The 12,613-nt window shown below is 42.7% G+C and overlaps 2 protein-coding genes and 1 non-coding gene across 15 annotated transcripts in view; 2 read left to right on the top strand and 1 right to left on the bottom strand.

Annotated features, from left to right (window-relative positions):
• Positions 1–1,408: 1,408 nt before the first annotated feature.
• Positions 1,409–11,432, bottom strand: Harbi1 (harbinger transposase derived 1). 5 transcript variants are annotated; one of them, XM_020152112.2, is made up of 3 exons: positions 11,342–11,432; positions 9,872–10,683; positions 1,409–2,151 (listed from the first exon to the last, which is right to left on the bottom strand). In XM_020152112.2, exons 2-3 carry the CDS (start codon positions 10,539–10,541, stop codon positions 1,772–1,774), a joined length of 1,050 nt encoding a protein of 349 aa, XP_020007701.1. In that variant the 5' UTR covers positions 10,542–10,683; positions 11,342–11,432; the 3' UTR covers positions 1,409–1,771. The 5 variants fall into 5 exon arrangements, with proteins under 5 accessions (XP_020007701.1, XP_073900835.1, XP_073900836.1 ...); XM_074044734.1 differs by having other exon boundaries at positions 11,214–11,415; XM_074044735.1 differs by having other exon boundaries at positions 11,181–11,415.
• On the top strand, positions 9,575–9,704 carry LOC141416642 (small nucleolar RNA SNORA51). The gene has a single exon (XR_012441272.1). It is a non-coding gene; the product is annotated as a small nucleolar RNA SNORA51 (small nucleolar RNA).
• A 98-nt stretch (positions 11,433–11,530) lies between the features above and the next one.
• Atg13 (autophagy related 13) overlaps positions 11,531–12,613 on the top strand; it is a 42,681-nt gene continuing 41,598 nt past the window's right edge. For 2 of the 9 annotated variants that reach the window (XM_074044723.1, XM_074044726.1), the window contains exons 1-2: positions 11,531–12,128; positions 12,493–12,608. The gene's annotated coding sequence lies outside the window, so the exon portion shown is untranslated. The remainder of the gene's footprint in view (positions 12,129–12,492; positions 12,609–12,613) is intronic. The other 7 variants (XM_074044727.1, XM_074044729.1, XM_074044724.1 and 4 more) reach the window with 6 other exon arrangements.

The raw sequence follows: 12,613 nt of genomic DNA on the forward strand, positions 1-12,613 counted from the left end.
TCTTGTTTGGTAGCACTGGAGTTTGAACTCAGGGCCTCATGCTGGCTAGGCAGGCACTCTATCACTTGAGTCCCTCCACCAACCCTTTCTTGTGTTGAGTTTTTTCAAGATGGGGTCTTGAGAACTATTTGTTTAGGCAGGCCTCAAACTTCTGTCCTCCTGAGTAGCTAGGATTTCAGGTGTGAGCCGCTGGCACCTGACTTCATAATTGTTTTTAATTTTGAGGCTGAGTTGCACTCAATTTATCTCTAAAGTTCTTCTATCATCAGCTGTTCATTTCTTTACTTTGAAAATCATCAGATTAACACTCCAAAGGCAGGTAGGAAAAGATCCAAGAGGACAACTCAGAGGTATCATATGGTAAGTGGCTAAGAAACTGGGAACAAGACAATCCTTAGAAAAACCTCTTTTTTGTCTCAGTGAAGGCATTGATGTGTGAGCCTAATTCACACTTTTATTATTCCAACCAGGTTATTTTTATATCAGCATAATTTTAGAACAAGACTTGTTAGGGATTATTTATTTCCTGGGAAGTTGTGTCTGTCACTCTGTATACATAACTCCAGAATTTATTTCAAACCAAGCAACTATATTCCTTTTGCCTCTCCTTTTTAATACATTCTGATACCTTTTTTTTTTTTTTTCAGTACTACGGTTTGAACTCAGGGACTATACCTTGAGCCATTCCACCAGCCCTTTTCTGTAATTTTTTTTTTTTTCAAGATGGGGTCTCACAACTATTTTCCTGGGCTGGCTTTGAAATGCAATCCTCCTAATCTCTGCCTCTTGAGTAGCTAGGCTTACAGGCGGGAGCCACCAGAGCCCAGCTCTAGTGACTTTTTTTCCCCAAACCATCCTTCTGTATTAAGGAATTTCAAAACAAAATTACCACACAGGCATTCTAACGTCATGACCGTAAGAAATGTGATCTAGTTAGATATGAACTCTAAACCTGGGTGAATCTCCTGTGTCCATCAAGCTAGGAGGGTCTTCAGGTCCCCTGTCAAGTGGATGCTGGCTATTTTAGCTGTATTTTAATTACCTTCTCTAAGCTGGCTGGGTCCTTCTTAAACCCATTTGGCCTCTGACTTGAGGAGACTGGAGTCCAGATGTTTCCCCTAAGAACTAGGTCCAAATTACAGTCTAATTATTGCAGACACTCTAAAGAAGGAGGTTTCATTTGGAGTGTCTAATGTCCTCCTAAAAACCCAAAGCTGCAAACTCAGACTAGTAGCCATTCACTTAAGTTCTTTTTTCCTTCCTTTTTTTCCCCTGGGATTAAACCCAGGGCTTTGCACATGCTAGGCAAGCATTCGGTTATTTATATTAGACCACTCCCCATATAAACTTTCTTCATATTTCCCTACATAGGCAGCAAAGTAGAAAAACAAAAATAACACTCAACTAATTCAGGACAAACAAATACTGTTTTCATTTGAAATCTCCAGATAATTAAAGCCAAAACAGTGTTTTGGCTATTTACTATTTTCTCCTTTACTAGGACTTTGTAGGCACAATCATAAATGTTCACACAACCAGGAGTTTACCATCTAGTAGAGAACCATTGTCTTGATTTTGATTTAGTTGACTCATTTGCAAATGAGTCAAGATACTCAGACATAGCCCCAACCCTGCTAAAACACACATTAAATGTCAATTTATGACATGTATGCGTTCAATCATGCTGGATGGTAGAACTGTGTCAGGGTAGTGAGGGGAAATGTCTGTCACAATTCCTTCTGGAAAGTCTCCCTCCTCCCCACCTTCCACATTAGCTAAAATGAGTGAGCATAAGCTCCTGACGGATGCGGTCAGCCTCTAAGTCCAGGGATTCCATGTGCTCATACTCTTCCTCAGGGGGCTGTCCGATGGGTCCTGTCACTGGAGAGGACCAAACATCCATCCCATGCTCCAAGGAGATGTTGTGGAGGACACAACAAGCCAAGATGATGTGGCTGGACTTTTCTGGTGAGTACTGCAGTGCCCCCTTGGATCCATCTAGGCAGCGGAAACGGGAGTAGAGAGTTCTCAAAGTCTTCTCAATCACACTGTGAGTTGCAGAATGGGCCCTATTGTAGCGATATTCTGCTGGAGTTTCAGGAATGTGAAGTGGGGTCATGAGCCAGGTGCGGAGAAAGAATGAACTGTCACCTGTGTAGAAGATCAAAAGTGATTATAAGTAGATCATAAAGAAGAAGTAAAATTCAGAGACATATACTAAGGATGGACAAGAAAATAGAACAGCCTCTGGCCAAAGCGCATCATGAAAACCAACAGGAAAATAGTTTTAATGATAATAAGAAAGCAGGCCAAATGTCATGAGCATAAGACACAAAACTTGGTTGGGAATATCTTTTTTTTTTTTTTTTTGCAGTACTGGGGTTTGAACTCAGGGCTTCACACTTGCTAGGCACACACTCTACCACTAGAGCCACTCTGTCTGCCTTGAGAATACCCTTTATTAAAAACAACAGAGAAGCCAGGTGCTGATGGCTCATGTTCTAACTACTCAGGAGGCAGAAATCAGGAGGGTTGAGGTTGAAAGCCAGTCCAGGCAAATAGGTTGCTAGACCCTATCTAGAAAAAACTCCTCACAAAAAAGGGCTGATGGAATAGCTCAATGTATAGGCCATGAGTTCAAACCCCAATACCAAAAAAAAAAAAAAAAAAAAAACCAGAGAAAAAAGCTGATAGCTGCTGGGCACTGATGACTAATACCTGTAATCCTAGCTACTTAGAAGGCAGAGATCAGGAGGATCACAGTTCGGAGCCAACCAAGGCAAAAAGATCTCAAGACCCTATCTTGAAAAATACCCAATCAAAAAACGACTGGCAGAATGATTCAAGTGGAAGAGTGCCTGCCTAGCTAGGATAAGACCCTGAGTTCAAGCCCCAGTATCATACACATACATTTAAAAAAAAAAAAAAAGGCAATTAAAGTAATACACACAAAGCATTCCTCTCTCTCTCTTTTTTTTTTTTGGTGGTACTGGGGTTTGAACTTAAGGCTTCATGTTTGCTAGGGAGGTGCTCTACCACTGAGCCACTTTGCCAGTTCTTTTTTACGTGTATTTTTTTTTTTTTGGTGGCACTGAGGTTTGAACTCAGGGCCTACATCTTGAGACACTCCACCAGTCCTTTCTTTATGATGGGCTTTTATTTATTTATTTTGCAGTACTGGGGGTTGAACTCAGGGCCTACACCTTGAGCCACTCCACCAGCCCTTTTTTTGTGATGCGTTTTTTCAAGATAGGGTCTCTCAAACTAGTTGCCCAGGCTGGCTTCTAACGGTGATCCTCCTGATCTCTGCCTCCTGAGTAGCTAGGATTACAGGCATAAGCCACCAGCACCTGGCAAGGCACTCCTTTTAAGTGACTTCCTTATCAAATGATTTGGGGAAATGCAAACAAAACTGTGTCCTAACACAACAGCATAATGTTTCTTTTTCTTTTTCTTTTTTTTCTGAAGTACTGGGGCTTGAACTCAGGGCCTTCACCTTGAGCCAGTCCTCCAGCCCTACTTTTGTGAAGGGTTTGTCAAGATAGGGTCTGTCAAACTATTTGCCCGGGCTGACTTTGAACTGCGATCCTCCTGATCTCTGCCTCCTGAGTAGCTAGGATTACAGGCATGAGCCGCCAGTGTCCAGCTAGAATGTTTCTATAATGTTTAAGTTTCTCACACAGAGGCACAACCTCTTAGAAGTCTTAGGTAGCAAGCCCCAGAGTACCAAATCCCATAATCACTATGCCCCTGACCCATCACTAATTTCAGTAAAGAGTTTGGATCTTTTAGGTTCCAAAACAGAGGGCTCCTTTCTTTTAGACGCTTACATTTCTAAGACTGGATTAACTGCAAATAACTAAGCAATCTTACAAAATTTTCAAATTTTGTATTCCACTGACTTTTTTCCTTAATATAACTTACTTTTTTTTTCCCTTTGTGGTTCTGGGGTTTGAACTGTGGGTCTCACACTCTCTAGGAAGGCACTCTACCACTTCAGCCATTTTGCCAGCATTTTCTGTGTCAAGTAGTTTTAAGATAAGGTCTTGGTTTTGCTGCCTAGTCTGGTCTCAAACCAAGATCCCCTGATATCTGCCTCCAAAGAAGCTAGGATTACAGTGAGCCATTGGTGCCCAGCATAACTTACTCTTTTTCTTGAACTCACTCCTACTATATACCAAATTTAAGAAACTGATGTAAATAATAATGAAAAATAATACTTAGGACTCACTGAACATCTACTATGTAGTAGGGACTGTGCCCAGGCACTTTGAAAATATTCTCTCTTACTGGGCATGGTGGCATAGGCCTGTATCCAGCATTGGGGAGGCTGAGGCAGAAGGACTGAAAATTTAAGGTCAGCCTGGGATACAAAGCAAGACTCTATTTCAACAAAATTATCTAATCTCAACTCTGCCAGGTAAGACATTGAACTCATTTTACAAATGAAAAGATCAAAATATACATTAAACCTCTTTTGATATGTCAGGGGAAAGGAGCTAGGCACTAAACGGCAGACTCAGAATCACTAAAACAATGTGTAGTTGGGCACCAGTGGCTCATGCCTATAATCCTCGCTACTCAAGAAGAAAAGATCAGGAGGATTGCCGTTGGAAGCCAGCCTGGGCAAATAGTTTGTGAGACCCTATTGAAAAACAGCCACACACACTATTCACAATAGCCAAGTTATGGAAACAGCTAAGATGCCCCACCACTGACAAATGGATTAAGAAAATGTGGTATCTATACACAATGGAATTTTATGCAGCCATGAAGAAGAACGAAATGTTATCATTCGCTGGTAAATGGATAGAATTGGAGAACATTCTGAGTGAGGTTAGCCTGGCCCAAAAGACCAAAAATCGTATGTTCTCCCTCATATGTGGACATTACATCAAGGGCAAACACAACAATGGGATTGGACTTTGAGCACATGATAAAGCGAGAGCACACAAGGGAGGGGTGAGGATAGGTAAGACACCTAAAAAACTAGCTTGCATTTGTTGCCCTTAATGCAGAGAAACTAAAGCAGATACCTTAAAAGCAACTGAGGCCAATAGGAAAAGGGGACCAGGAACTAGAGAAAAGGTTAGATCAAAAAGAATTAACCTAGAAGGTAACACACACGCACAGGAAATCAATGTGAGTCAATGCCCTGTATAGCTATCCTTATCTCAACCAGCAAAAACCCTTGTTCCTTCCTATTATTGCTTATACTCTCTCTACAACAAAATTAGAAATAAGGGCAAAATAGTTTCTGCTGGGTATTGAGGGGGTTGGAGGGAGAGGGAGGGGGCGGAGTGGGTGGTAAGGGAGGGGTGGGGGCAGGGGGGAGAAATGACCCAAGCCTTGTATGCACATATCAATAATAAAATTAAAAAAAAAATAGCCACACAAAAAAGGGCTGGTAGAGTGTCTCAAATGCTAGAGTGCCTGCTTAACAAGCTTGAGGCCCTGAGTTCAAATCTCAGTACTGCCAAAAAATAAAAAATAAATTAAAAAATCCCAATGGCTTAATGCTATAAAAGGGAATAAGATAAACATCTAGAATGAATGCCTAGACACAGAGATTCTGCATAATATTTCTTCAAAATTTTCTAAGAAATGGTTTAAGCCTCAGATGGGGTTGGGGGATGATATACCAGGCAAGCTAGTTAATGTTTAGACTTTTTGTAAAATGCTCCATAGTCATTAACTGGTTATAATCCAAACCACTGGAAAACAGACACTCAGGAGGGGATTAGGATCAGAATTGCTAAACAGATTACAATTGCTTATATGATCAGTCATCCACAAGACATTCTGACAGATCTTACACAAAGCTGCTTAGCAGGACTAGGCCAAAAGCTAAAGAAGTAAGAACTTAGGCTCAACTGTTTGCAGAAGTAGGTATATTTAGAGAAGGGGAATTTAGGAAATGCACCCTAAAGGGATAGACAAGAATGAGGACAGGAAGTGATGACACTCTAAGTGAAAATACTACAGAAAGAAAGAAGGATCAAAGCTACTTTCAGGTTTGACAAATCTATAACTATTCCAAAATTCTGATGGTATTATGATACAATCCGCTATCTAAGTTCTGTTTCACTAAAATCTACCAATTGCTCATTGTTCATAATTCTGTCAATGTGCTTTTAACTACTCCATTACCCATGCATTTAAGGTACTTGGTAAAAATAGTCATCTATGTTCTTTCATTGAAGAGTCTCATTCCTGAGGTTTGAAGTAACATTTTAAATAAATCCTGCCAGACAATATGGGAGCCAAAGATCTGCAGGATTGCAGTTGAAGGCCGGCTCAGGCAAAAACTTTGACCCCCCATCTCAACTGATAAAAAGCTAGACAATGAGGCATATGCCAATCATCCTAGCTTAGGAAAAATAGGAGGCTCTCAATACACACCACCAGGCATAAACGCTATTTGAAAAATACTGGAAATAAAAGGGGTTGGGGGCATGGCTCAAGTAACAGAATTCCCACAAACATACAGGATATGAAAACTAGGAAGGTTTACCCAGGGAAGTTGAAAAAGTAGAAACTGACTCCCTTGGTTCTAGTGCACACCCCTTAGAAAGGTTCCATGAGCCCTAAGCAGAAAAACCAGTTGAGGACCCCTGAAACCCCAGGGTTTCACAAATATTATTTATTTTTGGCAGTACTGGGGGTTGGACTCAAGGTCTCACACTTGCTAGGTGGGAACTCTACCACTTGAGTCACTCCGCCAGTCGTGATCTGGTTTTAAAAAGAACTAAAAGTGGGGTATGGTGTGCCTATAATCCCAGCTAGCTGAGAAGGTTGAGACAAGAGAATCACAAACTCAAAGCCAATCTGGGCAACACAAACAACTCAAAAAGAAAAAGGAACTTAAATATTCTGTGCTTTAGTTAACTCTCTTGTAAAAATGTTGATAATATTAGTATTTAACTCTTGTTTTGTTTTGTTTTTTAGGGGCTGGGTTTACTATATTGCTCAGGCTGATATTGAATTTGTTGGCTCTTTTAATCCTCCCAATTTAGCCTCCAGAATAGCTGGGACTAAAGGCATGTGCCACCATATCTAAAACTAGTATTTAAGTCTTAAGAGTTCAAGTCTGACTTTTTAGTTTGGGTACCAAAGTGAAAAGATTAATAGGAAATCAGTCTGAAACCAAAAAACTCCCACAGCTGTAGAAGAAACAGTTTGACAAGACACTTGCAAAACACTTTTCCTTCACCTCTTCATGTGAGTTGTATGAAAATGGAATTTGAAGGCTCAAAGTGGGCACAAAGTTGAATAAGATAAAGGCCCAGTAGGGTAGAGAGAAAATAGTACACTGAAAATGGTATGTGTGGTTGACATAACAGCTCCTAGCTATAATCCCAGCTATTCTGGAGGTAGATCTTGGGAAGATAGGACTTTGAGGCCAGCCCACATAAAAAAGGTAGCAAAACCTCATTTCAACAAACAAGCTGGTTCAAATCTGTAATCCCACATATGGGGAAGCCAGTTAGGAGGACAGTGGTCTGAAGCATGAGACCCTATCTGCAAAATAACTAAAAAGCAAAAGGGCTGGCATAAGACCCTAAATTCAAACCCTGGTACCAAGAAAAAAAAAAAAAAAGGTATGTGTAACATCTCAAGAAAATCAGTTACGTTTTTTTTAGTAAGTTAAGATTTTATATAAGGTACCCTGGTAGTTCTAAACCCATCAGTGTGGCACAGGGGAAGTTTCTCTTTAATGGGCCAGTTAAGCATAACAGATTAAAGTGAGGTATTTCCTGAACATCTACTACATGTTAAGCACTTTACCTTGATCTTGTGCAGTGCGGCTGTGATTGTGATTAGTGGTCTTGAAAGAGAGGTCTTTTAATTTCTATGAATCTTTTTTTTTTTTTTTTTTTTGTGGTACTGGGGTTTAAACACAGGGCTTTGTGCTTGCTAGGCAGGTGCTCTACCACTTGAGGCACTCCACCAGCCTTTTCTTTTTTCTTACATGTTTTGGTCTAGGTTGACACTCCTGAACTCAAGCGATCCTCTTGCATCAGCATTCTGAGTAGCTGGGAATATAGGTGCATGTCACCATGCCCAGTTCTATCTCAATCAGTTTTTTCACTTCTCATGTCACATTGTTGTATACAAGATAACCCTTGTCCTGTTGCTGACATAAGAGTAGTGCTTAAAACAAAACAATAAACAATCATGTTTAGGGGTTTCATCACTATTAACTAAGAATATTCCTTACAGTGACACTGGTGTATAGGGCCTAACATTGAATGGATTCTTATCCTGTTCAGATCACTAAGCCAGGCTGTCCACAGGAATTCAGCAGACTTGTGAATTCCTAAAATAAGAACTGTGTAAATCTAACTGTTTATGATCATTTTCATATAGATATCATCACCAATAGCAATAATATCATTTGTATATTTGTGCAATACTTTATAGTGAACTTTGATATATTATTACCTAGTCCTCACAATAGGTATTACTGCTGCTGGTATTATTTTCATCATTTTACAAATGATACCAGGTATCGAGGGGGTAGGGGGGAGAGGGACAGGGCCGTGTGGGTGGTAAGGGTGGGGGTGGAGGCAGGAGGGAGAAATGACCCAAGCATTGTATGCACATATGAATAATAAAAAAATAAAAATTAAAAAAAAAATGATAAAAAATTATGGCCCAACTGTATGAATGGGTAATAATTAACCAGTTCTGTGTTGATAAATATTTTGGCTGAATTAAGGGGATTAGTTTTATAGGGTTGTTTTCATTGTTGCTATTGCTGTTTGCTATTCAAATTATTATTATTATTATTATTATTATTATTATGGTAAGAGTGGAGTTTGAACTCGGGGCTTCACACTTGCAAAGCAGGTGTTCTACTGCTTAAGCCACACCTACAGCCCATTTTGCTCTGGTTATTTTGGAGACAGGGTCTTGTGAACTGTTTGTCAGGGTTGGCCTACAATCTTGATCCTATCAATCTCAGCCTCCCAAGTAGCTAGAATTACAAGCATGAATCACTGGTGCCAAGATCAAATTCTTTTTTCAAGGTACTGAGAATTGAACCCAGGGCCTCACACTTGCTAGACAAGCACTCTACCTCTTGAGCCATGCCCCCAGCCCTGCAATGCAAATTCTTATAATTTTGTTTTGCATATTTATGAACATGTATCTCTAAGATACATTTTTAGAAATGAAGAGCTGGGTTAAATAATTGTTTGGGGGCTGGAGGTGTGGCTCAAATGGTAGAACACCTGCCTAGCAAGCACAAAGCCCTGAGTTCAAACCCCCACCCCAAAAAAAAACCCAATAAAAATAACATGGTTTTAAATTTCAGTAAATGCCTTAAAATTCTTTTTGATACAGGGTCTCCCTATACAGCTCAGGCTGGCCTCAAACTTGAGACCCTCCTACCTCAGGCTTCCCAATGCTGGGATTATAGACGTGCACCACCACACCTGGCTTAAATGTTGATTTTAAGAAAATGAGGCTCAGGGGCTGTGGGAATGTAGCACAGTGGTAGAGCACTTGGCTGGCATGTGCAAGGCCCTGGATTTGATTTCCCAGCATAGTGATAATAATAGTAATAATAGGCCTCCCGGTGCTTACCACAGGCTGTGTTCTTACACTGACTATAGGAAGAGTAGGCAAAGAAAACCTACCCCATAGACACCTCAGTCCAGGCCCTGTGCCTGGTATGTATTGTGAATGGGGTGAGAAAAAACATAATAACAATAATGAAAAAAAAATATTAAGGCTCCAAGAGTTGTTGCCTGATGTGTCACAAAAAAAATAAAAGAATTTAGACTCGAATCTCCCATATTTCATTCTTCTCTACCACATAATTTTTATATAGCTACAATTTTTAGATTTACACCTGAAAACTTACCCAGGAGCCAGCTGTCTTTGTGCATCCCAGCTTCAAACTGACTATTTAGAGAAGACTGCTGCAGCACAGCATAGTCCTGTAGACTGCCTGGCCAGTTTGTCTCCACAGTCATCAGTGCTCCTCTGATATCACACACCAACAGGCAGTTTAAAGAATGCAGTCCTTTGCGGTTCACATAGGAGAGGTCTTCTGCGTTTGGTGCCTTGATCGCCACGTGGATACAGTCAATCACCCCTATCACTCCTGGCATTCCTGCCAACCCATAGAATTCATCCTTCAGAGCTTGCATGGAGGCTTCATCAGCTGGAAAATGAATGAACTGTGAGGCCCTTTCCACAAGTGCTTCGGTGACATTGGCAACACAGCGACTCATAGAGGCCTGACTGATTCCAATAGCATCTCCCATCCGAGTCTGGAAGGAACCTGAGGTATAAAAGCCCAATGCTGCAAGGATCTGTGTCTCAGGGCTAATAGCCCTCGATCGCTGAGTAGGTCTAGAAAGACTTGCCCCCAGGAGCTCCACCAAATAATAAATGAACTGTCTGGGAAACCCATACATGGACATCAAATATTCATCAGTCACATCATCCAGCTTAAAACGGTCCAAAGTCCGGTGACCTCGGCCATATAGCAAGAGATCACAGTCAAGCACTGTTATTGGTATAGCCATAGCAAATGTGAACGTTGTCTCTTCTGATACTTTTTCTCAATTCTTCTCAAAGATGTTGGTGAAGAAGGTATTTAAGGAAGTGTCACAATTCAACAGCTAACCATCAGTTTGTATTTAGAATTTAATATTTAGAATCTTCTCTCTGTAAAGGTTAAAAGAGAAAAAAAATTAGAAACCTACCGAAGACGTTAAAGTAACTCAAAGGCCACAACAGCACCTTTGGAGCAAACTCATCTTGTTCAGGCCTGAGGTTCTGTACCTGAACCTCTGGGTTTTTCTCCACTAATTCAAGGCTGCACGACAACCTTGGTTTGGTCTGAGGTTCATGGGAATTCAATTTTGGTGGCTCATTTAGTGCCTGGCGTTTCAACTGAAAAGAGCAAAAAGATTAATGGAGGTGATGGCATGATTATTCACAAGGTAAAAGACGTCTGCTCCTAACTACACAGGTCACGGAGCAGCTGAGAAATCATCACTACCTTGGATAAGGATTAGTCACGCGAGGATTGTTATCCAAAGCCACCTGGTAAGTATGGGACCAGATGTGGGGTTGCTCAAACCAGCCTAACGAGCGAGCACGGGACTGCGTGTGGTTTTGGTTTTTGTTTCTAAAGGCCATGATCCAGGCTGGAAACGTACATTATTTGCTGTTAACGACAGGTTTTCCCTCACCCCAAAGAAATCCAAATCCTGAGGCTGAGGGCTAGGAAGTCAGGAAGAGCCAGGTTTGAGAGGCGACTCCGCCACTTTGAAGTCTGACTGCGCCAGCCATTCAGAGTCCGCAAAGGTTGGTTACCCACCTCGCCGCGGCTGCCAGGCTACCAGCCGCGCACACTCCACCCACCCCGCCCGGGCGGGCCCTCCTCCGGAACCCGCGGCTGCACGCAGGCCGCCACGGAGCGCAACAGAGGCTCCGCCCCTCCGCGTCAGCACCGCCCCTCCGCGTCAGCACCCGCGTCAGCACCCGCCCCTCGCGTCAGCACCGCCGCTGCCGCCGCAGCCTGCGCCTCACCACCGCACATTCCACACGCAGCCCAAACGCCCTCGCTCTCTAAGACCTCCATACTTTCGCCTTTAATTTCTCCTGGGACGCTTGCAAAAATTGCCTGCGAGGTCTTATATGGAAAACTAATAAACTTTAATGGTGGTTTTTGAGGCTCCAAAGGACCGAATTGGCCTTCCAACGTGTAACGAAAGTACAGCTGTGGTTAGGCAGCTGGATTGGCCCTCGTAGCCCTCTGTCTTCCCACCGCCTGCACTGAAGCGGATGAAAACAAACACTTACGATGGCGGCGCCGGGAAGCGACTGGTTGCTCGGTTAAGGCAAGAATGATCGCTTGACGGGCGACAGGAGCGGCGAAGAGAACCAGTCGCCCTGAGTGTGACAACTTGCTCAGTCCTTGGAGCCGAACGCCCGGGTCCTGCGAGTCCGGAGCTTCCGAAGGCGTGGGGTGTCTTATCTGCGACCTGTGCTGTCACTGCAGCTCCGGAGCGCGGCCCCTTACCCAGGACGCGCGGCTGGCCGGCCCCGGGCCCCGGCCTCCGTAATGAGAGCCCCGAGCCACTCTCTGTGCCGCAGCTTCACAGGTACTAACTTTGGTGGGGGGATAGCCCCGGATCTCTCAGCGCCCCCGGGTGGGAGGCTATGGATGTGCGGCTCCAGGGCCACCTACTTATGGAAGCACAAGCCGATCAGCCCCTTGAGCCCCCCCTGAGTTTTCTTTGGGAAGTCGGGTTGGTGTAGGCCCCATTAGCTCTTGATTGTTCCCAGTCTTTACTGAAATTTCCCCAGAGGTTTCTTCTCTACTTTCTCAGTTCTTTGGGTGAAGTCATAAGACTTTTTGGAGGTTATTTGTGGGGCCATAACTACGGGGCTGGGTACCAATATAAGTGAGGTAGGTTTTCATTCAATCAAGATTTGTTGAGTGCCAAATATGTACTCCGCGTGTAGGTGAGGGTGACTGTTGACTAGTGAAAAAAGGGACCCAAGGTTCACGACTATCTTCTTACTGGCAGTGGAACGACCTGTGGAAACCTGCGATCCCTTCTCATTAAATAAATCTCTGGGTAAG

The sequence above is a fragment of the Castor canadensis genome, chromosome 1 (genome assembly GCF_047511655.1).
Source record: "Castor canadensis chromosome 1, mCasCan1.hap1v2, whole genome shotgun sequence".
NCBI classification, from domain to species: domain Eukaryota; kingdom Metazoa; phylum Chordata; class Mammalia; order Rodentia; family Castoridae; genus Castor; species Castor canadensis.